Below are 26,281 nucleotides of genomic sequence, written 5' to 3' on the forward strand. Positions count from 1 at the left end.
ACCTCTGTTTGCCCTGTATGTCTAAAACAGCATTGAATGTTTGCAGTGTATACATGCATTGTGATGTGCCCTGAGTCCCCTTCAGGTGAGAAGGGCGGAATATAAATACTGTAAATAAATAGATGTTAGGCTTATTAATAACAAGTCAAACCAGCCATGACTTGTATTCAGAATATATATTGCATCAGACACTAAAGCAAATTGCACCATTAGTATCCTTTTTGGTTAAATTACAGGGGATATGGAGGCCTCATCTTTCCTCTAAATGACTTCTCATGTAGCAGTTGGGTGCAGTTGAATTTCTCTCAAGCATGAAATTTCCTCTTGATTCTGTGAATCCCATGTCAACATGGCTACTAGTCATGTGTGCAAAGGGATTCTGGAGCTAGAGTCTGGGCCTCAAACTGGTTCCAGGATTTCCTGTGTAATCATCCATACAATGAAACCACTTTCTTCAATTCCTGTTTGAAACTGCATTAAATGGTCATTGTAGATTTGCCCATTATCATATCTGCCTGAGGATGACTTTTCCCATTTGCTTATTTGCATAGACTTTGCAGTAAAGAATGGGAGCAGGTTAGGGAGCTGGGACAAAGGTTAGCACTAAAGGTTTTCCAGTTTTGTAACTCAGATTTTTCTGGGCACAGAAGATGTATCTTTAGTGCAGTTAAATTCTGCAATCAGCAACTAACTGGCATTATCACTAGTGCTTATACTATGTGTTATGTTCCTTACTTCTCCAGGTGAGAACTACAAAACTGAAGGCTATGTAGTCACGCCCAACACCATGAACCTCCTGAAGCGGCATCTGGAGATCACAGGTGGACAGGTGCATTGAGTGCTGAGTCTTGTCTTGCCTTGTCATTATGGAGACTGAGTTCATGTAGCAGCTGGCCTTTATAACTTGCCATTTCACCAGCCCCCTGAAACCTCATGCACATCTGAAATAGCAAAATTTGGGAAGGGGGGAACATAACCTCAGTATGGTTGGCCACTAACATGCCATAGGCAACCTATTTCTGACCTTTCTCCTTTGTATTTCAAATATATCCATGTCTGTCTGTGTGCATGCATTTATAGAGGTTACATTTTGGACAGTAGCTCTCGGAATTCCATAGCTATGTGCTGACTAAGGGATTCTGGGAATTGATGCCCAAGCAAATAACTTTTTCCTAGCTCTGCATATCTACATATACTGACTTATTGGATTCGGTGTCATCCAAGGAGGATATTGACTAACTCTTTTAAGGTATCTTCTGCTCTAGGTGCGCACACGATTCCCCCCTGAGCCCAACGGCATCCTGCATATTGGTCATGCCAAAGCAATCAATTTCAACTTCGGTTTTGCCAAGGTGAGAAATTTGCACCTACACAGCAGTTTGCTTCCATTCTGTTCCTTATACTAGAATATGTGACCTTACAGATTTTTTTGGATTGCAACTTCCAACAGCCATAGCCAGCAAAGCTAGTGGTAAATGATGACAGGAATTGTGTTCTAATATCATCTGAAGAGCTATATATCCCCTCTGCAATTCCATAAAACATATTGATCTCTCACACTTTGAATTTTGTGTAGCTTTGTCTGCCACCGGTGTAATGTACCTCAATAGATTAGTTTAGTGGTTGTTTCTTCTTATTTTGTTTTAAAGTGCTGTGAGTGCAGCTATAGTATCAATAGTATCATTGTGACATGCCCTTTTTTTTACTTCCAAGAATCAAGTTGAGACTTTCTCCTTCTTTTGCTTCCCTTCCCCCAGTGCTTTAGTGCCACCCCTTTATCGGTCTTATTTTTCTTATATGGAAAGGGAAGAAGGGTTCTGCTTAATCTCTCCTCCTCTTCAGGCAAATGGTGGAATTTGCTTCCTGCGCTATGATGACACAAATCCCGAAAAAGAGGAAGAGAAGTACTTTACAGCCATCCGTGACATCGTGGAATGGTTAGGTATGCCCTCCCTGTAGAACAAACACAAAGCCCACGAGCGAAATCTGGACTGCCATGTTATTTTATGTGGCCCTCCAAATGGTGGACTACAACTTCTGTATTCTTTATCATTAGACATCATACTAGAGCTGATGGGAATTGTGATGAACTAACAGCTGGAAGGCTGCAGTTTGTTCTGTTTAGTCAGAATAGTTGGGTTTGCATTTAGGTGCAAGGCTTATGGATAGGATTACTGACTTTAAAATTTCCTATTATTTTTCTCCAACATCAGAGCCACAAAGGGCTGTTGGATTGCAATTCCCATTATCCTCAGTCTGCATGGTGGATAATCAAATGTGGGGGGAGTTGTTATTCAATAACATATGGGACCCAGATTAGGTAAAAACTAAAGAGCACGGACCACTCTGTAAAAAAATGATAGTTCTCTCATTTTATCCAAGGATTTAGTGGCCCTTTGAAGGTGACAATCAGGCTGCCATGGCCCTCGAACATGAGTTTGACATCCCTTCCCTGGACACATACTTGTTTTTGATAGTGAGAACTGGCACTTAGGTGGGTTTGCTTTTTCTAATGACTGGACATTAATTCCCCGCAGGATATACTCCTTATGCAGTGACACATGCCTCTGACTACTTCGACCAGCTGTACGCCTGGGCTGTGGATCTCATCCGGAGGTGAGAAGCAAAGCATCTGAGACTCGGGAAAGGCTTCCATCCTCCTATCTCCCACCGCCTTCCCAGACTGTCCCTTCTGGCATGCTTTATATCAGTGGTTCTCAACCTGTGGGTCCCCAGATGTTTTGGCCTTCAACTCCAAGAAATCCTAACAGCTGGTAAACTGGCTGGGATTTCTGGGAGTTGTAGGGGATCCACAGGTTGAGAGCCACTGCTTTATAGGAACATCTGCCTGCAATATATTTGTTCTCCTTCTTGGAACATGTGTTCCTTGTCCTTGTGGGTGATGTCTGTTTTTCCTCTCCCAGGGGCCATGCTTATGTTTGCCACCAGAAGGTGGAAGAAATCAAAGGACACAACCCACCCCCCTCCCCATGGCGGGATCGGCCAGTTGAAGAATCGCTCCTGCTTTTTGAGGTAGTGCCCTTTCATGTGAGCAAACAGTGTTGGTTCTCCTGGTCAGACAGGATGGATTTTGAAATAGCTTTGGATCGTTCTGCATGTCTCTGATCTCCAGCACTCCTTACTGTACATTACTTACAAGTTAGTGCCTTTGTTTTTGTGAAATCCAGCAATCTCAGCTTCTTGGCTATTTCTCCTTTTTACAATAACAAGCTTCCTTTTTAACAATACTCATTCTTATTCAAAAAATAAACAAAAAAACCACAAAGAAGCATTTTAGATGTATAAAACTACACAACTATACATTATTCACTACAACTGAACAACTATTTAAAAACTGCTAACTTCCCATTCTTTAGCTGATGATTATCCCTTATTTGTTTACACCCTTTAAACAATGTTATCTGTGTTGTCAAAGGCTTTCATGGCCGGAATAACTGACTGCTGTGAGTTTTCCAGGATGTATGGCCATGTTCCAGAAGGATTCTCTCCTGATGTTTCACCTACATTTATTTATTTATTTATTTATTTATTTATTTCCAGCATTTATACCCTGCCCTTCTCACCTGGGGGGACTCAGGGCGGCATCCTCAGGGGTTGTGAGGTCTGTTGGAAACTAGGCAAGTGTCTGTTTGACAACAGAAAGGAGGAAACCATGAAAATGAACAAAATCTGGTTACCAGTATTTAAAAAACTCTAAAGTCTGGACAGTAAATGAAGAACAACATTCAGAAAATAGGGGAATTCCAGACAAGAATCAATCAGGGCCAGCTAACACCTCCCAAGAAAGGATTCCCTCAGGCAAGAAACAGCCAGGCTTTGAATCTGCAAGGCTATTAAATGCTAATCAAGCTGGCCATTTGCAACATTCACACTTGTCTCAAACAGACAAGAGTTCTTTCTCCTAATCTGGACTTTCCACAGATATAGAAATACCACTTGCCTAGTTTCCAACAGACCTCACAACCTCTGAGAACACCTGCTATAGATGTGGGTGAAACATCAGGAGAGAATGCTGCTGGAACATGGCCATTTAACCCCGAAAACTCACAGCAATCCAGTGATTCCAGCCATGAAATCCTTCAACAACGTATTTTATAAACAACTACTGCCAACTTCTCACTCTTTAGCTGATGGTTGTCCCTTATTGGTCTACACCCTTTAAACAATAATGTTATCACACTTTAACTTTTTGCAGTGCTCTACTAATTAATCCCATGGTTGATAAATAATCCCATCATTGTTGGTGATGAACAGGTACCAATCATTTTTAAGTTAGTCAAGGATTTCTCCTCAATCAGCACAATCAGTTTGCCCATCTTGGCTATTTCACAACAATAGGTTTCCAGCCCTTATTATTACATCTGCAATAACTGATGAAGGGTCAGAAAACTGTTCAAGTCTCAGTATCCAAAAGCATTGTTTTTATATTCTCTCTCCCCCACCCACTGTTTTCATAGTTATTGCCATTTGTCCTACTCCCTATCCCTTTCATTTCTGATTGTTCCCTTTCATCACTACTTCTTACTCAAAATAAAAAAATTATTTGAAGTAGCTGAAGTCACAGTACAAAACAACTGCATTGATTTATTTTGCCTTGCATGCTTTAGAATTTATTGGTATGTATATAGCCTAGAATATTTTACCTGTAAGTAGCTGGTCCAAAGCTCCACCGTGTGTTGTGTCTCCATAGGACATGCGTAAAGGAAAGTTTGCTGAAGGTGAGGCCACACTGCGCATGAAGTTGGTGATGGAGGATGGAAAGATGGACCCTGTTGCTTATCGCATTAAATACACACCGCACCACTGCACTGGGGACAAATGGTACTCAAGATACTGTGTGTGGTGCAATTCACGTTGAATGGGATTGCATTGAAAACTGAAGCACCTTCTTTAAGGCAGTGGGCTGATAAAATGTAGGGGGAAGGAAGGAGTTTCTGGTTTAGGTTCTTCATTGTGGTGTATTTATGTAAAATACACGTATTAAAACACATGGTACAATTTAAAATAAATAGTTAAATGTTGAATTGGTAGGCAGGCAGGAAAAGATAAGGTAAAGGTAAAGGTTTCCCCTGACGTTAAGTCCAGTCGTGACCGACTCTGGGGGTTGGTGCTCATTTCCATTTCTAAGCTGAAGAGCCGGCATTGTCCAAAGACATCTCCAGGTCATGTGGCTGGCATGACTGCATGGAGCACCGTTACTTTCCCGCCGGAGCGGTACCTATTGATCTACTCACATTTGCATGTTTTCAAACTGCTAGGTTGGCAGGAGCTGGGGCTAACAGCGGGCGCTCATTCTGCTTCCGGGATTTGAACCTGGGACCTTTTGGTCCGCAAGTTCAGCAGCTCAGCGCTTTAACACACTGTGCCACCAGGTCTTCAGTTATCTCAAGTTTTGACAGCTGATTTAGCTGCTGAATTTCCTCTTGAGCTGCTGAGCTGTAGATGTTTGCACTGAACCCTTTAATATGGGGAAACAAAGTTTTGAAACATATATAGGGTTATCCTCAAGTAAAAGGGCTGGGCTTGTTTGGGGTCTATGTGCAGGTATACAGGAAGGTTATAGTGCAGCTTGTGCATGTTCTTCCCATGTTGTCTAGAGGGTTCTGGGAGTGGTCACCCACAGGAGTATATTTTGCAAGCTCTAGATTGTGGAAAAGTCAGACTTACTAAGGCTTTGATGGGTGTGGGAGGATGGATGGCTGTGCTGGAAAATAAAGAGAACTCATGGGGAACAAGGGTCTGTTTCCAGATTGAGGTGAATGGTTATGTAGATCTGAGCTTGTGGCTGCTTTGCAGGTGCATCTACCCCACCTATGACTACACACACTGCCTCTGTGACTCCCTGGAGAACATCACTCACTCGCTCTGTACCAAAGAATTCCAGGCCAGGTGAGACATGATGGGGCTGTCATTTGGAGAAGAAGGAAAGGGAGATCCCTATGGCCTTTAATGAAATCCCTCCTCCCATGGTTGGAGTTGGATTCTATCAGCCTGAGCAAGCAAGGCAGCAAGGTATCTGGAAGTTGTCGTCCACCAACATTTGGAGGACTACAGTTTCCCCACCTTGGTTTTTTCCCAGGAAAGCATAGGTATGACCATAGATCTATGCATATAGATGCAGTGGAAGTTGATGCCTTCCATATTTTTGTCTGTGTGCATATGAGAGAGGGAAAGAGAGCACATCTAATCTGGGTTGTCCCAATAACCTATCCATGTCCAGAATGAGTCCAGCTTCTTAGGCCCTGTCTACATTGCTGTTAGAATGCAGATTGAATAGCATTATATGGTCATGTATTCCAGTTCTATGCAGTTAAAAGCATTATATGAGTCTACACTGACCATATAATGCAGTTCAATCTGCATTATAATGAAAGTGTCGATGGGGCCTTAATTAGCTTCTTTAAATTGTGCAACAACAACAATAATAATAATATTTTATTTATAACTCACCCTATCTCCCCGAGGGGACTCAGGGTGGTTGCCAGCAAAAATAACAAAGTGGTAAACATTCAATGCTGAAAACACAATGACAAATCACATCAAAACAGTGGGTAAAACAATATCAATATGAACTTATAAAACTAGCAAAAAAACCCCGGAAAATTATACTTAAATACATCACATACAATTATCACCTGAAAAATTATTACAAGTTAAACTAAAAAGGCAATTAAAACATAAGGTAGTATACAGCATCCAACAGGCTGAGGTAGGTGTTCAATATCTAGGCGAGAATATATATAGAGATGTACTAGTCCTCCTCTTCTCCATATGCTAAATTGCATAAATGACTTTTTAAAAGCTTTTTAAAGGAGAGGAGAGAGGGGGCAATTTTTACTTCTTTGGGGACGGAGTCCCAGAGGTGGGTGGGGGGATCATGGAGAAGGCCCCCTCTCTTGTCCCCACCAGCTCCACTTGAGACGGGAGTGGGACCGAGAGCAGGGCCTCCTCCGCAGACCACAGTGCTCGTCCTGGTTAAAATCTGCAATAGACTCATCTCACTAACACAGAAACTACAAGTTCTCACTGTGTAGAGATGCCTTTATTCTCTGTGCAGGAGTAGCATCTCCCATTGTATTTTGAGGATTTTGATTTTCACCTCTATGGAAAGATGGGTTTCTAGTCCTCATGATTAAGAGGGGAAGGGGAGTTGCCTTGATCTCTGCTCTTTTCCTGTTTGTTTTTGCACTTCTGCTCCTATCAAAAAACTATTTTACTAAAAATTGGACAGGCATTGAAAGTTAATAATATTTAAGAAAAGGGGAGGCGCAGAAACACATGGCTCTCACCAGCCTGAGGCTTGCACCTCCTGCTTTATTCAAAACCTGATTTGACAAGCACTGTTTCCTTCTCTCACGGCAGACGCTCCTCCTATTTCTGGCTCTGCAATGCCCTGGATGTATACTGCCCTGTGCAGTGGGAATATGGGCGCCTCAATCTCCTCTACACGGTTGTCTCCAAACGGAAGATCATTCGCCTTGTTGAGGCAGGGGCAGTCAGGTAAGGGGCAGGTTGGGCTAAATTGTCTGTGTACTGGGGGCGGGTGCAGGAATTGTCTGGGGTACCTACTCATCTCCCTGCTCCTCACTGCTGTTGCTGCTTTTTCTAGGGACTGGGACGACCCACGGCTCTTTACACTGACAGCTCTGCGGCGCCGAGGCTTTCCTGCAGAGGCCATCAACAACTTCTGTGCTAGGGTAAAAACACAAAATCATGGCTGTTCTGCACAAAACTGGACTGATGCCCTCAAAATGGAGTGGACAATACTAAACCTAATTTAAAAAGCCTTCTGTGGGCAACTTGTTTCAGTCAAGAGTGGTTTTCCTTGCAGCAGTTGTGCTCCTAAAAGGAAGGAAAAGAAGAAGAGTAAGGAGTGGTATGGAAGAGAAAGACAAACACCTAGACAGATTAAAGGGGATGGGGCTATGTGTTTCTAAAACAAGCACAAAACATTTGGCGCAGTGGTGGCGTCCATGTTGTGATATTATGAATCTACTTCAGATTTTAGTCTGACCTTTGTAGGATCTATCCAAGGTGCTGAGCCTGGTTTTGGGGGTGATACTGCATTGTATAGAAATCTGAACGTATGAACTGAAACCTGAAGTGGAGTCACTGGTCCGTGGAGGATACTACCTACTACCAGATAGTGGGGGAAAGAGAGAAGTAATGGAAAGCTGGAGAAAAGGTTTTGTCTCAAGCCCAACCTCCTGCTGGTGTGAAACCCCTGAGAAGTTCTTCTCAGGGCAGATATGGGAGATACGTAGCTTTTCATGTGTTGTTAGGGCGGGAGGGGACTACACAGTTTCCACTTTTACTTAGGGGATTACTCCTGGTTTAGAAGACAGACATGACTGGGAAACTTGCTGGATTGAGCCAACATCCTAAGTTGCTTCTACATTATTGACTCCTTAGGCCAGGCCTGCACAGCCAGTGGCCCTCCAAATGTTTTGGACTTTTGCTTCCATATTTCCTGATCATTGGACAAGCTGGCTAGGGCTTTTGGGAGTTGGAGGCTCCATAACCTGGAGAACCTATCTCAGACTAAGAATAAATGGGCTGAATGAGATCAAAGGCTTAACGATTCCAGCATCCTGGCTTCCCAAATGCCTATAGGAAGTCCACAAGTAGGATGTGAATAATAATAGTAACTTTATTTTTGTACCCTGCCTCCATCTCCCCAAAGGGACTTGGAGCAGCTTACATATGACACAAAGTGCCTAAAACAATGCAAAAATAAACAGAGTAACACACACACACACACACACATATATATACACACACACAACTGTCAGCTCACCACAGCCGCTCCTGAATGAACACACGAGACTCTCTGTGATATCACCAGAAACTTTTACTGTAGGAAACATGAACATCAAAAAAGCCAAGAATGGGAGGCTCCGGCCAACCATCCTTTATATACCCTCCCCCTCATTTGAAAAGTCTCTTCCCGCTCAGCAAAACCCCGCGCAAATTCCCCGCCAAGTCCAGCAGCCGTTTCTTCTCCGAGTCCTGAGCCGCAGGTGTCTTATCAATGTCAGTGACCCTGAAACTCAGAGCCACATCCAGGCTCTAGTAGCAGGGTTCTGACATGGCGTCCTCCTCCCCTTCGTCCTGGAAGGAAAAGATTACACACAACTATTGTTCTCCGCTGTCCAGAGTTCCTTTATACTTTTTTAACAGGCTGCAATGGAATACCGGGTGTACCTTTCCTAGGTCCTTGGGTAGCCTCAGCTCATAGGTCACTTCGTTTATTCTTTTTGCTACCCTGAACGGCCCTATATAGCGTGGAGCCAATTTTTTAGATGGGAACCCCAATTTCAGGTTTTTTGTGCTCAGCCAAACCAGATCCCCTTCGCCCAATTTGTCCCCCTCTCGGCGCCTACGATCTGCAAAGAGCTTGTACTTCTTTTGTGTTTCCCGCAATGCCTCCACCACGGTCTGCCACCCTTGCTTAATTTTGGCCGGCCATTCCTTGTCGGTCTGGCCCTCTCCTTCCTTCCACTCGGGTAGCCTGGGGAAAGGTGCCACCTCCTGTCCGTATACTATTTCGAATGGGGCACGACCTGTGGCCGAATGTACGGCCCCGTTAAAAGCCATCTCAGCAAACGGTAGAAGGTCCGCCCAATCATCCTGTCTATAATTGGTGTACATCCTCAAGAATTGGCACAGTGTTTGTTGGGTGCGTTCGACTCCCCCGTTGGTTGCGGGATGAAAGGCCGAGCTCAGGTTCCTTTCTGCTCCTAACAGCTGTAAGAATTTTCCCCAAAATTTTGCAGTAAATTGGACTCCCCGGTCGCTAATTCTTTTGTCGGGACACCCATGTAGGCGATATACATGCTTCACATACAAATCAGCAAGTTTTTCAGCTGAGGGGAGTTTTGGCAGGGCCACAAAGTGTGCCTGTTTTGAGAATAGGTCCAATATTGTCCAAATGTATCTGTGGCCTCTGCTGGGGGGTAGTTCGCCTACAAAATCCATGGCCACGCATTCCCATGGCCTCATGGGCTCCACCACCTTCTGCAATAGCCCCTGGGGCTTCCCCGGTGGTGTTTTTCCCTCTGCACATAATTCACACTGCGTGACGTACCCCCTGGCGTCTTTCCTCATTCCGGGCCACCAGCATTGTTTGGCCAACAGTTTAATAGTCCTGGTGGGGCCTAGATGACCCGCACCCTTGTTATCGTGGCACTTCCTTAACATTTCTCGTCTTAAACATTCAGGAATATACAATTTCTTATTTACAAACACCAAATCCCCACACAATTCTCCCTTTTCTTTGTTAGTTTGTAACCATTTGTCCATTCCATACGCTCGCTTCAACTCTTCCTCCCATATTTCTCCTCCCCCCGTGGAAATGGCAGTACGTTTGTTTTCCTTGGCCGCTTGTGCTCGAGTTAGTACTGCCAGGCCCCACTGCTTATCTAGGAACAGGCTCCCTTCAGATTCCTGAATTCCTCCCCCGTGCTGAGGCATCCGAGAGAGAGCGTCAGCGAGTATGTTATGTTTCCCCTGGAAGAATCTGAGTCTGAAATCAAAACGGCTGAAATATTGGGCCCATCTAATTTGCTTCGCTGATAGTTTACGAGGGGATCTTAGATACTGTAAATTTCTATGATCAGTCCACACCTCAAACGGTGTTCCACTTCCTTCCAGAAAGTGTCTCCAGCACTCTAGTGCTTTTAGAATCGCTAAGGCTTCTCTCTCCCAAATCGGCCAGTTTTTTTCTGTATCGTTAAACTTTTTTGACAGATAGCCACATGGCTTCAGGTTCCCCCCCTCGTCTTTCTGCAGCAGAACTGCCCCATATGCCCGGTCTGATGCATCGCAATGTAGTACAAAGGCCTTAGACATATCAGGGTGCTGTAGGACAGGTTCCTCAGTAAAACGCTTTTTAAGGGCTTCGAAAGCTTCCTGGCATTCTATTGTCCATGTCAGTTTGGCCCCTGGGGCCTTCACTTTGGCTGTTTCTCCCCTGCCTTTAGTTTTTAACAAATCCGTTAATGGCAAAGTGAGGCGCGCAAAGTCCTTGATAAATGTTCTATAGAAGTTTGCGAACCCTAGGAAGGATTGCAGCTGCTTCCGTGTTTTGGGGGCTTCCCACCCCCTCACGTCTTCCACCTTCGCAGGGTCCATCGCCACTCCCTGGGAGGAAATCCTATACCCCAGAAAGTCTATCTGGTCTTTATTGAACTCGCACTTGGCAAGCTTCGCATACAGTTTCGCTTCCCTCAACTTTTGTAGGATTTCCCTGACTAGTTCTACGTGTTGCTCCTTAGTTCGAGACATTATCAATATGTCATCTAAAAAAATAAAGACTCCCTTGTACAACAATGGATGCAATACTTCGTTGATTAATTGCATGAACGCGGCCCCTCCCCCGCACAAACCGAAGGGGAGCACACGATAATTGAATAATCCGAATGCGCAGGAGAAGGCCGTCTTCCACCTGTCCTCTGGTTTGATCTGCAATTTATGGTAGGCCTCAATTAAGTCCAATTTAGTGAATATCTGTCCTTCCGATAACTGGGCGATCAAGTCCTTCACTAAGGGTAGGGGGTATTTATTTACAGTACTGATTGCATTTAGGCCCCTGTAGTCAATGCAGAGCCTCAGCGTTTGGTCCTTTTTCCGCCTGAACAACACAGGCGCCCCTAGAGGGGAATTTGAAGGCTCTATGAAACCCCTCGCTAGGTTTTTATCAATGTATTTTCTCAGTTCCTCCTTTTCCCTAGCTGACATCGGGTATATTTTTGCCTTGGGAAGCTCTGCTCCTGGGACTAGCTCTATTTTCACTTCAACTCTCCGCTTCGGTGGGAAATTGTCTGCTTCCTTCTCATCAAACACGTCCACAAAATCCCGATACTCTGGGGGTAATTTATCTGCCAGTTCTGCTATTCTGATAGAGTCTTCCTCCCCCCTTTTCCCTGGCTCCCTCTCAATTTCCTGGCTCCCTTCTTCCAAATTCATCCTGAAGATCATGCTCTTATCCTCCCAGTTGATTTGCGGGTTGGCCTGCCCCAGCCACGGCATGCCTAGTATAACATTATAGCTGGCTATTTGTGATATCACAAATGACACCTTTCCTTCCCAACTCCCTATCTTACACTTTACATCTTCGGCACAGTACTTAGCTAACGATCCCGATGCTGTGGATCCGTCCAACTGCGAAAAAGCTATTGGGGATTCTAGGTTCGTTCTTTCGCATCCCAATCCCTCGGCTAATTCAGGGGAGATGATGTTCCTGGAACATCCACAATCCACAAATGCTTTGCAGGTTGCTTGTTTGCTGCCATTTTCAAGCTGAATGGGGACCACTATCATAGCTTTGTCCTGACTTACCAACCCCCCCGAGTGGTGCCTCATCGGTGGTTCTTCCTCGGCGCGTTTTCCTGCCACGGCTCTTGGTTTGGGCTGGCCTCCGCCTTCCCCTTTTCTCTGCCAGCACTCGGCAGCCCTGTGGCCCAACCGGCCGCACACGAAGCAGCCACTCCTGCTGGCGCTCACGTTCCCTGTCGGCTCCGTTCTCCTCCCGGCTGGGGTTGATCCCTCCTTCCGGCTCCCCTCTTTCATCTGCGGCCGCTGCTGTAGCCCTCCTCGGTGCCTCCTCGCCTGGGCCAGCGATGTCTCGACGCGCCCCGCCAGCTGAATCCATCCGCGCAGTGTGTCAGGCTCATCACGATGCACCGCCCAGGAGAGGATCTCCCGCCTGAGACCCTCTTTGAAGAGTTCTATCTTTGTTACTGCAGACCATTCCGGCACCTTTTCGGCGAGGCATTGGAACTCCTCCGCATACTCAGATACCGACCTCTGCCCCTGGGAGACGGTCTTCAACTTCTCCCTCGCCCGGATCTGCTCCAGTGGATCTCGGAAACGGGTCTCCAGGGCCCCCATAAAGCGTCGGAGTGACCCCAGACATGGGTCGCGCCGCGCGTGCAGCTGAACGTACCAGCTGGCCGCTCCCCTCTTCAACACTGCACCAATGGCCCGTATCTGGCTGGATTCCGTTCTAAAAGTGTGAGCATTGTCCTCCATATAGCCCCTCACCGTGGTCAGGAAAAAATCCAGTTCAGAGGACTCTCCCCCAAACTCGATCCTTAGTTCCTCTCGTCTCGGTAGGGGTCCCTGTGGTGGCAATCCCCAATTCTCCGCCCGTCGCAAGCCCCCTTGCGGACCAGTGGGCCCCGCTGCTGCTTCTCTTGGCCCTGTGCCACGCCCGGCATTCGCCAGGGGCACCAGGGTCTCAGCTGGGAGCGTAGCTGGGATTCTCGGAGGTTTTTCCCCTTCGTCGTCACTCTCCTCCACCCGCGTCAGGCTTGTTTGGGTCTTGGGCCGGGCGCCGGGCTCCTTTCGCATTTCCCTTCCCTTCGGTGCTGGGAGGTCTGCAAAGCCCTGGCTGCTTCCCACGCTCACGTCCCACATTGAGCCAGCCCGAAGTTCCCTTCCTCTCTCTGGCTCCGCCAAAAACGCCAGGCGCTCCATCGCCCTCGACATCACTGCCAGGGTGGTCTCCATCGCCGACATCCTCTCCTCCAGAAACACCATCCTTTGTGGGCCTGGGGAAGGTGAACCTTCCTCTCCTCCGGTGCTGTCTCCCCGCACCACTCCACGCCTCTGGGTTACTCCATTTGGCTGGGCATAAGCGGTGGATGACGCCAGGGCCGCCAGCTGGTGGAACTCAGCGTCCGGCTCGGGAGTGGCCCTTTCCGACCTTCCTCCTCCTGCGCCCAAGAGCTCTTCATCCTCCACTTGCATGTTACACCTCACCGCTACAGCGGGATGGTGTCCGTAATTCTTGGCTTAGTGTCAGCTCACCACAGCCGCTCCTGAATGAACACACGAGACTCTCTGTGATATCACCAGAAACTTTTACTGTAGGAAACATGAACATCAAAAAAGCCAAGAATGGGAGGCTCCGGCCAACCATCCTTTATATACCCTCCCCCTCATTTGAAAAGTCTCTTCCCGCTCAGCAAAACCCCGCGCAAATTCCCCGCCAAGTCCAGCAGCCGTTTCTTCTCCGAGTCCTGAGCCGCAGGTGTCTTATCAATGTCAGTGACCCTGAAACTCAGAGCCACATCCAGGCTCTAGTAGCAGGGTTCTGACACACAACAATATAAACTCAGAATAATGCCCTATAACCTATGGTGACAACTGCCCTAAAACATGGCCAAACTGTAAACAAAAACAAGGGAATGAGACAGTGCAAATTGTAGCCAAGAAAGAAGGGCATGGCATAAAAGTGCAATGCTGTGCCATTAATTGCGGACTAGTTGGGTTAGACATTCTCAAAGACATGTTTAAATATCCAAGTCTTCAAATACCTCCAGAAGGGATTTTCAAGTTCTTCGACCATTGATGTACAAGGGTACTGTTCTGACACTTTAGACTGGAACAACAGGCATCATTTTCCATAAAGTGATGCTTTTTTAGTAGAACAGTTCTTTCCATGTAGCTGACTTTCATGTACCCAATAGGTGGGTGTGACGGTTGCCCAGTGCACCATGGAGCCCCACATGCTGGATGCCTGTGTACGGGATGTGCTGAATGAACAGGCGCCACGAGCCATGGCCGTGTTGGAGCCACTGCGGGTGACCATCACCAATTTTCCTGAAGAACACAAAGTAAGTGTGGGACTTCTAGAAATTAGAAATAGGGGAAATGATGGGATGACTCCCCCACCTACCTCTCGGCATCTAGTTGTCTCTTAGCAGCTCTGGAGCGCTCACATCAACACTTCTTTCTTCCAGACCATTGATGTCCTTGTACCCAATTTCCCTGCGGATGAGAACAAAGGTTTCCACAAAGTCCCCTTCCAGCCGACTATCTTTATTGAGCAGAGTGACTTCCGTGAGGTGAGTCTGGAAGAAAGAGCTGTATAGCTCCACTGCTGAAACAGCTCTACTGATTACCAGTCTGTTTCTGGGCAGAATAGAGAGTGCTGGCTGTGACCTTGATAACCCTCCATGGCTTGAGTCCACACTTTCTAAAAGGCTATATCTTCGTATATATTTATTGGGATTGGAGGCAGTAGCAAGCAAGATCTTCTTACATAAGTCTGCCTGAGTTAAGATTTTCAATAAAGAGCTTTCTTTTAGTTCAACAGATATCTTTTGGAGTATTAAGTGAAGGTGAGTGGGGAGCCTTCTCATTGGTTGCTCCCAAACTATGGGATTCCCTCCCATGGGAAGCTTGGTTGGCTCTCTCTCTATATATACCATACTCTTATGAAAGGGAAAAGTATAAGTCTATCCTGGAAGAACCTAAAAGAAGCACCATTCTAGTTCAGGTCATGGAAATGTCAGCCCTGAGACAGCATTGGTGCTTTCCCCTTTCCACGTACTGACCCTCAGATCATCCATAGGTTATAACCATTATTTTGGCCCCAAAACCTGCCTTTCATTTATACATGAGCTCCACTTATACAGGAGTATATATGGCATTCCTGTATTGGTAAAGAGATTTTTCAGGCAAGCAACCTCAGCTCAGCCATCATCTCTGGGAGATGTGTTGGTTGCTATCTGCAATCAGTCAAATTGATATTCTTTATGCCATTACGTGTAACTCTTGCATTCTTTGGGAAAGGGCCACTGCAGTTCAGATTAATTCATTTCTCTCAGAAAAACATTTGGCTCCTGTAACTTGCAATGCATTTGAGTTTGGCACTGTCCCACTGTGTGGCTATGTCTCCAGGCCTTCTGCCAGAGCAGTGAAACTGCTGCATTACCGAATCGTTCAGTTGCAGGGAAGGCTTGTAAGTCAATTCTTCCTTCATGTAGGAAATCCAGAGTCAGAGCACCTCCCAACAGCAGGCTATTTAATCTGACTCAAGACCCACCCACCCTCAAAATAAGGGGGAGACCCACCTCCCCAGGAATAGGCTCCAATTTTGAACTGATGCCTGCTGTATTTATTCCTGAACTTCTCTTTTGCATCTTTTTCTTAGAAACAGTACACAGAACAATAGAAGTCTAAACAGTAGGTCTCCCTGCACAAATAGGTCTCCACTAACCATGCCAGATTGTTAGGGACCTAAATGCCAAATCCATGTGCTCTGTTCCATAGACTGACCACTTGGTAACCATTTTGCCATGTACTTTACTCATAAAGTGGGATCAATTTAAAAACTGTACCACCCAGTAGAAATCTTAAGATGCATATAGTCTTGTACCCATAGTCAATCATTTTAATAACCCTCTCCATTTTATCCTTCATAAGGATCCTACAACACCTTGAATTCCCAACCAACAAACAACTTATTTATACTCGCTTTGAGTAATGAATTCAACACATCTAGAAAGGATTAAGTCGGGGAACATGGTCAGGTTTATCTGATAGCTCTCTAAATTGTCAACAGATATTATATGACTGCACCATTTGGAATATTAATGTAAAGTGATAGAAGGTGCAGATCATGGTATATTATTACTGCCACTACTACTATTATTTATTACCCATCTCTCCTCACATCTCGAAGTGGGGTACAATAGTCAAAACACATAAACATAAAATAACATACACCAAAACACATGGTACAAAGATCAAAATGCATCGTCAATAGAATGCAAATCCAAAAGTCATGGTTCAAAGTTGACTGGGTAGACTGGCTTGCCGGAAGAGGTGGGTCTTTTGTTGTGTTTTAAATTATGACCGATCGTTTTTATATTTATATATACATACTGTTGTTTTGAAAGTATATTCAAGTACCTGTGTCCTTATCAGCCAAATTTCATCAGAAACCCCAACTCTATCCGTTTCCACAGCAGATGATGCTTGCGTGGAAATAGAATTTGCTCAAACAAAATGTTGGTCCTGTTAGTACCTTAGTTCCTGTTTGTGATCCTCCAGGTTGTGTTAAATAGTTCCCTTCACCTCCAATACGATATGTGGTTACAACCGATGGGGCTAAAAGTTCAGCAACTTCTGGAGGGTCATATGTCATGCATGCCTGGCCTCAGCAAACAGCTCAGATGACACCATGACTGTGAGCTGTATTATTCTGTTTGAGCCAAAATTATATGGTGGATACTTCCTTCTGACTCTGGGATCCATGAAACAGCTTTAATGAGGATAATACCTTACTATACTATAGGTCAGGGGTCCTCAAACTTTTAAAGCAGAGGGCCGGTCCACAATCCTTCAGACTGTGGAGGGGCCGAATTATCATTTGGGAAAAAAAAAGAACAAATTCCTATGCACACTGCACATGTCTTATTTGTAGTGCAAAACAACAATGAAAGAACAATACAATATTTAAAAATGAAAACAATTGTAACCAACATAAACCTATCAGGATTTCAATGGGAAGTGAGGTCCTGCTTCTGGCCAATGAGATAGTCAGGTTAATTAGGATTGTTGTTGTTGTTGTTGTTGTGTGTCTTCAAGTCATTTCAGACTTTGGGTGAGCCTAAGTCTAAAATTATTTATTTATTCATTTACTATATTTATTTATTACATTTATATCCTGCCCTTCTCACCCCGAAGGGGACTCAGAAGCAGCTGTATGTACATACAATATATTATATTATTAGCATAGCACAATATTAGCATTATATATTACTACTATCTGTGCCCGGCCACGCGTTGCTGTGGCGAAGTATGGTGGTATGGGAAATAAAGTATTGAGGAATTGGTGGTAGTTAAGGTAAAGGGTAAAGGTTTTCCCCTGACATTAAGTCCAGTGTCTGACTCTGGGGCTTTGTGCTCATCTTGAGTCTTCACTGCCATATAATCCAGTTGAAATCAGATAATCTGTATTTTATAGGCAGTGTGGAAGAGGCCTGATTGAAGTGGCCCTGGGTTGAGTGGGTTGCTAGCAGACCAAGTGGGTGGAGCTTAGCCTTCTAACTGACAGCAGACCAAGTGGGTGGAGCTCAGCCTTCTAACTGGCAGCAACTGGATAAAAACAATTATTCCTCTCCCTCTAATGAGGACTTTATATTTCTTTTCTTTTTGTTGTATGAACGTAGAGGCATGGATGAGGGGTTGTGCTGCCAAGTTTAGTGTTTCTGGGATGTGTAGTTTTGCTGTTTTGTCCTAGGCCGAAATTTCATTACCCTTTTATATATATAGATATTGAACTATACCACTATACTGTAATATTATATGTAATATATATCATATAATTAATATTATTATATGGTATTATTAGTATTATATTGTATAACATTATATTATTATCAATATTATATGTATATACAATATATTATATTATTTAAAATGATATAAAAATATTATATTATAAAACTGAGGGCGGGGGCCAGGTAAATGACCTTGGAGGGCCGCATCCAGCCCCCGGGCCTTAGTTTGGGGACCCCTGCTATAGGTGATCACTCATGGCCAAATATAATTGTCTTCCAAGAATAGAGTCTATGCATATTTGGACTCTTAAAAGCCTGTAATCCAATATAATTTATAGATAGATAAATCTCTTTCTCTTACATTATAATAATATATGTGTGATAGGATAGTTGATGAAACATCTTCTCTGATGTTAGTACCTCTTTCTGTCAGGTTCCAGATAAAGGCTACAAACGCCTGGCGCCTGGCCAGCCAGTGGGTCTGAGGCATACGGGGTATGTCATTGCTGTTCAGAACATTATTAAGGTGAGTGTGGTCTGGTGCTTGCTGACAAACTCTTTGCTTCGTTGCTTGTAAAGTAAACGCTAGAGAGCTGCAAGAAATGTGTGTCTTTTGACATGCTGATGAACTGTCATTCCCATCATTGCTAAGCAAAATGTATCAAGGTTGATAGACACTGTAGCCCAAGATCCAGAAGGCCACTCACGTCACCCTATGCTCCAGTCATAATAGCACTCAGTCAGAAGAGAGAGTCAGCCATGGCTCAAATTAATCTCACCACCTTTTCCAACAGCTAGGGTTATGGAGTTGAAAGAAGCCACAAGGACCATTCAGAGGCCACAAGGGCCATCCAATACAGCCCCCTGCCATGCAAATACACAAATCAAAGCACCCTCGACAGATGGCCATCCAGCCTCTGCTTAAAGCTAAGGTTGCAACAGTGTAGGAATGCTCCTTGAGTCAACCTTGACCTAGACTTGTGTTGTTTTTCCCTCTTTTTTTATCCACCAATGAGTTTTGTTCAAATGCATGAACAAGCAATGGAATCCAGTTTGTTTTATTTTAATGATTTGTACTTACTTTTCAGTTAAATGATCAGCAGTAATAGATAAGTTGGAGGGGGGACTTTATGATTAGTACCCATACACCCTAAAGCCTGTTCTGTAACCCTCCTGCACCATTGTCTGTAGCTAAGTGACTCTCTTGAAAAGGTCAGAGCTACCCTTTGGTGGGACATTTTTCCTAGGCCCTCTTAATGTTCTCCCTGACATCCCATTTCCATGTTCACATGCTCTGGTTGAGTATTTTATTTTTGCAGTTATAGTACAAAAAGAAGCAAGTGATTATGATGCTGCCTGTCCGTTTTCAGAAAGAGTGCTCTTATTACTAAGTGATACCTGTGTTTGAATCCGTTTTTTATTTTATACTGCTTGTTGCTTGTTATTTTATTGTTTGTTTTATATTTTAACTTGTTACACTTTGTCTTTTTGGACTTGACCCCATGTTCGCCGCCCGAGTCCCTTCGGGGAGATGGTGGCGGGATACAAAAATCAATTATTATTATTATTATTATTATTATTATTATTATTATTATTATTATTATTATTATAATTGTAGCAGGGACTTATTAGTGATTAATCCACCAGTGTTGGAAATTATATTCAGATAGGATGAGTTTATTATTTCTTAGACTTACCCTTTTCAACATGAGAAGAAAAGGAAAAACACTATAATATTTTACCTAGATGTTTTATGGTATTTAGAGCAAAATGCTCAGTTTAGAGAGTATGGAATTATTATTATTATTATTAACCTGGAACAGGAAGAAAGTTCTCTGACTTCCCAGTAAGTAGTAGTCAGATACTACTCAGTAAGTGAATTGTGACTGTGAGGAACTTGTTGGGGAAATACACAGATGTGATTTCAGGTTTGGATAAATGGCTTCTGATCCAGAGTGCCCAAACAAGTAAAAAAAAAAAAAGGATTAGCAAATTGATCCACTTTTCATCATTGATCAGAATCATAGAATTGTAAAGTTGGAGGAGACCTCAAGTACCATTTAATCCAGCTCTCCAGCATGCAAGGATATACAGCTATGACAATTCTAACAGATGGCCATCCAACTGAAATTTTTTTTTTTTTTAAAACCACCCTCCAGTGAACTGCCTCAGTGGCAGTACATTCCACTGTTGACCAGCTCTTATAGTAAGGGAGTTCTTTTTTTAGTTGAAGTAATGAGAGAGATAGCTTGTCATCTTAGGAAAGCTATGTTTGGGGAGAGGAAAGAGTTTGAGGCCCAGACACCTATGAAATAAAAAGGCAAAGACATAAAAAGACAGAAATAACTGATCTCCATATCTCTATCCAGGACAGTGATGGATGTATACGAGAGCTTGAGGTGACCTGCACCAAGTCGGAGGTAGCAGAGAAGCCCAAGGCCTTTATCCACTGGGTGTCAGATCCTCTTGTTTGTGAGGTTCGACAGTATGAGCGCCTGTGAGTATTGGAATGGCAACAGCTCTGAATCAACTCAGGTGAGGGGAAGCCAGGTGAAGAGAGCAAGGCCAGCTGGATGTTCCATGTTCATTTTGTCTTTAGATACCCTAATAAGAAGGAAAACTATCAAAGTGGAGAGCAGATTCCATCTGCATCTCCTTCCTCCCCTGCCTCATTTTAACCCAGTGGTGTTCAACCTTTGGTCCTCCAGCTGTTTTGGACTTCGGCTCCCAGAATTCCTGAGCATCAGATGAGCTGCAAAGGGCTTTTGGGAGTTGGAGTCCTACACACCTGGAGGACCAAAGGTTGGACACTAATGCTTTACCCTCCTCAGATATCTGATGGACCAAAACAAAAGTCAAATGGTCCGAAACAAAACTTTTTCTGATAACTCACACAATCCGTAAATTTTCTTTCAGGCTATTTTCCATGTAAAACAGATCTAAACCACCAATTTTTAAAAATGCCACAGGTGGCTGATTGTTCCAACTGTTAACAGCTGTCCATGAACCATCTGACTCCCTTCCACATTCAGAATAATCTTAATTGCCATTGAAGATGGCTGCCACCTTTCACCCTTGCTATTTAGGCAGCACTTGGGAACTACCTGGATCCCAAGTGATATAGGCAATCAAAAATTAAACTCAGCACATTGGATTGTGCCTGAAAATGCACAACAATGCCGTTCAAATGATGGGCAGCAGACTGATTTTGCAAAAAAAAAAGTCCTTGTCACACACTGATTTTATTGTCTTCCAACCTAAAGCTAAGCATCCCTGTGCTTTTCACAACTGTAGCACTAAGTGATGGAAGGTAGAGAAAATATCTTAGCTGCTTTATTTTAAAATAGAGAATTATTATCCCTGGGATAATAATCGCCTTGTTCTTTCCTGTTAAGACAGTATGGAGAGGAGTTCCAGGAAGATTTTCTGGACCTTGCTGGCTCTGCTCAGTCCAGTGACTCAGGCCAGATGCATCTGTGTGGTTCAGCTAGATCCCCAGAGGAAAGAGAGGGCCACTGTGCCTGGCAAATATCAGACCATCTGTCCTTATCATAATCCTTTCCAGTAAATCAATCCACTTCATAAATGTGACTTAACTCTTTGGCTTGCAGGTTTCTGCACAAGAATCCGGAAGACCCTGCAGAGGTGCCAGGGGGATTCCTGAGTGATGTTAACCCTGTGAGTGATGGGTCCAAAAACTTTGGGTGGGTGGAAGGAATTGTGTGTATGGGGAAGGATGTATGAGGGAAGGTACAATCAAGGAAACTTTACTTAAAGTTTAAAGGAAAAGCTAGAAGACTATAAGACAGCCAGTGTGGTATAGTTGGGACTATGAGTCTGGAGAGCAAGCATGTAAACCCACTGGGTGACCTGGGGCATGTCATACTCTCTTGGCTTCAGAGGAAGGCAAAGGAAAATACCCCTGAGCAAATCTTGACAAACAAGCCCCATGACAGAGTCACTTAAGGTTGTCATAAATGGGAAATGACTAGAAGGTACATAGCCACAACAAGATTAAACGGCAGGGATTTGAAGATGTAAGAGTAATGATATATGGTTGAGCTCAGGCAAGTATTAAAGACAGCATTAATAATATACCAGGAAATTACCAAGGATGCCTAATCTATCAAATTGTATAGATAAATATATTTTGGGTGCCTCCTGGTACCTAATTTAATATATCTATTTGGATAGAAATGTTGATGAATTGGAAAGTCATGATCTAGCTGAGCTGCTTCAGAAATTAGTCATACAAATATTGGTAGAGCCAAGTAGTTATAATAGTATATGTGCTATGAGTTACAAGATAGATAGATAGATACACATTTATACATCTATACATACAAGTTTGTAGGGATGAAGAGCCTTTGCAAAGCACATTTCCAAGAAGAAGGCACATTATCTGTTTTTTGTCATCTCTCAACCTCCAAACCTTTCTTCCTCCCATCCAGGATTCTCTCAGTGTGGTTGAGAAGGCTCTGGTGGACAGATCAGTGAGTGGCGCTAAACCATTTACCAAATTCCAGTTTGAGCGACTTGGCTATTTCTCTGTAGATCCTGACACAACAAATGCGAAGGTGAGTTAAAAAAAAACCCAAGCAGGGATGGGCAACAGTGAGATGCTAGCGGGCCGCCTTAGCCTCCTAGAAGACCTTGCTGGCTGTACCCATCCACAACATTTCCCCAGTGGAAAACATAACAAAAACTTTTCTGCCCCTAATGTCCTTTAGGTTTTGTCAGGGCACATTTGGCATGTTTAAGATCTTTCTGGACCATTTTAGACCTTAAAAACAAGAATTGATTAGAAGTCACTTCAATTTTAAAAAAAGGCTTTTCCTGGTCTAAAATAAAAACTGTGAAAAAATGACACTCCCTGGAGGCTCCAGGGGGCAGAAAGTGCTCCTAGGGGCTGCATGCAGCCTCTGGGTTCCACCTTCCCCACCTAAAACTATATTGTCTAGGCCTTGAGCAAAGCGGGGAAATCTCATTAATAATACATAATAATAAAAGTTTATTTATATCCGGCCCCCTCTCCCCTAGGGGACTCAGAGCAGATTATTAGGATTACTGTTGGGTCATTCCATGCCAAGTGGTCTAATTTTTTAAAAGTTTCCCACCAATAGTTGCTGACCTAGACCCCCTTATCTGAAGGGTAGTCAGTCCGCGTGCGCACAACATTAACAAAAATGCAATTTTCAGGGTCTAATAAAATCCTGTACAGTTTTTTCTGCTGATTTCGATGAAATTAATTTTAACATTATGGATGCAAAATCCAATCAAACAAGTTGACTCAAAAGTGTGCATCAAAATGTGTCGTGACAAATTTTAAGTAGTATTCAGACTGCAACAATTTCCATGCAAACGAAGAAACGGGCTTGAATTTTTGACCAAGTATTATACTTGTGCTGGACATAATCTTGCCAGATTTGCAATTCCTCAGCATCTCTAACTGCCCTGCAGGATCGTTTCAAATTTAGCTACAGCTAGAATTTGAACAAAATTGGAGACATGATGGTGGGAAGGTTTAGACCACTTGGCATGGAATGACCTAAGACTCTTATAGCCTACACAGCCACATGGGATGCTACCTGAATGATCCCAAGAAATCTTATTGAAAAAGTAAATTTAACCAAGTTCTGTGTTTGAGGCATGAAGTGGCCTCTAAAAGGGGGAAATGAGGTAGTGGCATTGGGGTGGGTGAGCTAGGTTCCTAATGTCCTTTGCTTCTTCTTCAGCTTGTGTTCAACCGGACAGTGACCCTAAAGGAAGATCCTGGGAAGGTGTGAGAAAGTTTCCGCAGATGGTTTCTTGTTGGCCACAAAGTGGATCTGGAGTCACTTCCCCGAGTCCTTCCCCTGTTCAGACAGGGGCGATGGTGGCGTGCATCACCTGCACACTTGTCTGCTGTAGAGCCACAATTGCCTTAATACGCATCTTGGATAGAGACCTATCACCTCAAATTAAAAAAAGAGCCTCCAAATATGGTTTCCTGTGTTGTTTGGGGATGAGATGGGAAATGCAAGTCAGAAAGGGAGCATGCTTTGGCTGTTGTGTTCATATTGAAGGTGATTGGGTTATCAAATGAGCCCCATATTTGTCCTCCAAGTATTTTGGACTTCAGCTGCTTCAGCTGGTTTGGGCAATGATGAAGGATTCTGGGAGCTCATATCAAAAATACCTAGCTGCACGAGAAACACCAGTCTGCATAAACAAAGATCTTCTTAATAAAACCTGAGGCTCTTGAATCCAATGAATAGTCCCAATTAGAACCAAAATCTCGAATCAGAGAACTTGTTAAGTCCATACATTAAACCCTTAGATTCAAAGGTTCTATCTAATTGTATCAGGTATAGGCACAAAGATACATATTATTTAAATTTTTGCTTTTGCTATTGAGAGTCATATAGCAAAGAACCTTTCAAATTGTATCGCTATTATGGGACTTTAGTGTGTGTGTGTGTGTGTGTCAGGAGCAAATTGAGAAACTGCAAGTTGCTTCTGGTGTGAGAGAATTGGCCGTCTGCAAGGATATTGCCCAGGGGATGCCTGGATGTTTGATATTTTTACCATCCTTGTGGGAGGCTTCTCTCGTGTCCCCGCATGGAGCTGGAGCTGACAGAGGAAGCTCATTCGCGCTTACTCAGAATTCGAACCAACAACCTTCAGGTCAACAACCCAACCTTCAAGTCAGCAGTCTTGTTGGCACAAGGCTTTAACCCATTTCGTCACCAGGGGCTCCATAATTATGGGACTGAAAGGACCTTTGTGAGTAGAATGTAGTTACTGTGAACCAGAACTGGAACTCTTTCCCTGGGATCTTTTTCTTCGTTTTATGCATTTGTGTATATCACCTTCTGGGCAAAATGTCTCTTTAAGGCAGTTTGCAAATTTTAAAATATAAAGAATTAAAAGGATAACAGTACAGGAAATTCCTTATCTGGAAATTAGAAATGCTCCATAATCTGAAATTGTCAACATGGATAGCTGAGATAATCACACCTTTGCTTTCTTATGGTTCTGTGTACACCAACTTGGTTTCATGCAGCAAATTCTTAATATTGTGTAGAAAATATCCTTCAGGCAATGTGTTTAAGGTATATATGAAACATAAATGAATTTCACATACATCTCCTAGATAGCTCATTATTTATTTATTTACTATATTTCTACCCTGTTCTTCTCGCCCCGAAGGGGACTCAGAGTGGCTTACAGTTTGGCCACTTCAATGCCACATTGCAGATACAGAGTGCATAAATATAATACAATAAAAGCACATTTAACATAAAATACAAGACAAAAATCACACAAAGCATAGTAACGTCCAGAAATAAGGTATAAATAAATATTAAGCATTTTAAAAAATAAAAACCACTTACAATTATTGTGGAGACTTGTCATTTAAATACTATATTTCGGTAAGCTCAGGCATCAGTGATAAACATGACCCAGCGAAAAAATTAAGAGAAGTCTCCACAAAATAAATAGATTAAAATAAAATCTGAAAACAAAAACAAAAGTCCCCACAAAAGAGGGCTAGTTGATAAAATTCCCCAGTACAGTCATCCTATAAGACAGTGAAGTTTACCCATGCCTTCTGTAGCCCCATGCAAGTGGAGCTATAACTATGTCTCCAGGACTACCCTTGATAATAGTTAATGCAAAGCTTGGAATAAATTAATTAACATTGTTGTTGGTATACCTAGTTGGCATTAAAAAAAACTCTAAAATCGGGACATTAAATAAAGAACAACATTCAGAAAATGGGAATTCCAGACAAGAAACAATCAGGGCCAGCTAACACCTCTCAACAAAGGATGCCCCCATGTCTTTGAAGCTGCTAGGTTTTTCAATGCTAATCAAGGTTGCCAATTGCAACATTCACACTTGCCTCAAACAGACAAGTTTTTTCTCCCACTCTAGAAATTCCACAGATATAAAACCCCACTTGCCTAGTTTCTCACAACCTCTGAGGATGCCTGCTATAGATGTGGTAAAATGTCAGGAGAGAATGCTTCTGGAACATGGCCATACAGCCCGGAAAACTCATAGCAACCCAGTGATTCCGACCATGAAAGCCTTCAACAACACAAGTACATTTTATTTAAAAACCTAACAACAATAATGGCTTGGAGGGAACTATTAGTTTGGTGGCATGTTTACACATTTCTGGAATTGTTCTTCCT

At 43.5% G+C, this 26,281-nt stretch overlaps 1 protein-coding gene and 1 long non-coding RNA gene across 2 annotated transcripts in view; one reads left to right on the top strand and one right to left on the bottom strand.

Annotated features, from left to right (window-relative positions):
• The window catches only part of qars1 (glutaminyl-tRNA synthetase 1), a 36,080-nt gene extending 12,002 nt beyond the window's left edge, over window positions 1-24,078 (top strand). Inside the window, exons 9-24 of the mRNA XM_003217847.4 lie at window positions 744-829; window positions 1,266-1,352; window positions 1,843-1,942; window positions 2,538-2,616; window positions 2,925-3,033; window positions 4,712-4,842; window positions 5,818-5,910; window positions 7,384-7,521; window positions 7,631-7,718; window positions 14,496-14,642; window positions 14,769-14,873; window positions 18,532-18,624; window positions 20,468-20,595; window positions 21,710-21,776; window positions 22,550-22,675; window positions 23,834-24,078. Coding sequence (XP_003217895.3) covers window positions 744-829; window positions 1,266-1,352; window positions 1,843-1,942; window positions 2,538-2,616; window positions 2,925-3,033; window positions 4,712-4,842; window positions 5,818-5,910; window positions 7,384-7,521; window positions 7,631-7,718; window positions 14,496-14,642; window positions 14,769-14,873; window positions 18,532-18,624; window positions 20,468-20,595; window positions 21,710-21,776; window positions 22,550-22,675; window positions 23,834-23,884 — 1,628 coding nt within the window. The 3' untranslated portion in view covers window positions 23,885-24,078. The remainder of the gene's footprint in view (window positions 1-743; window positions 830-1,265; window positions 1,353-1,842; window positions 1,943-2,537; window positions 2,617-2,924; window positions 3,034-4,711; window positions 4,843-5,817; window positions 5,911-7,383; window positions 7,522-7,630; window positions 7,719-14,495; window positions 14,643-14,768; window positions 14,874-18,531; window positions 18,625-20,467; window positions 20,596-21,709; window positions 21,777-22,549; window positions 22,676-23,833) is intronic.
• LOC134297090 (uncharacterized) lies at window positions 6,444-14,832 on the bottom strand. Its single transcript, XR_010003818.1, has 2 exons — window positions 14,705-14,832; window positions 6,444-7,863 (listed from the first exon to the last, which is right to left on the bottom strand). It is a non-coding gene; the product is annotated as an uncharacterized LOC134297090 (long non-coding RNA).
• Window positions 24,079-26,281: the final 2,203 nt, after the last annotated feature.

Source organism: Anolis carolinensis, chromosome 2 (assembly GCF_035594765.1).
Source record: "Anolis carolinensis isolate JA03-04 chromosome 2, rAnoCar3.1.pri, whole genome shotgun sequence".
Lineage (NCBI taxonomy): Eukaryota > Metazoa > Chordata > Lepidosauria > Squamata > Dactyloidae > Anolis > Anolis carolinensis.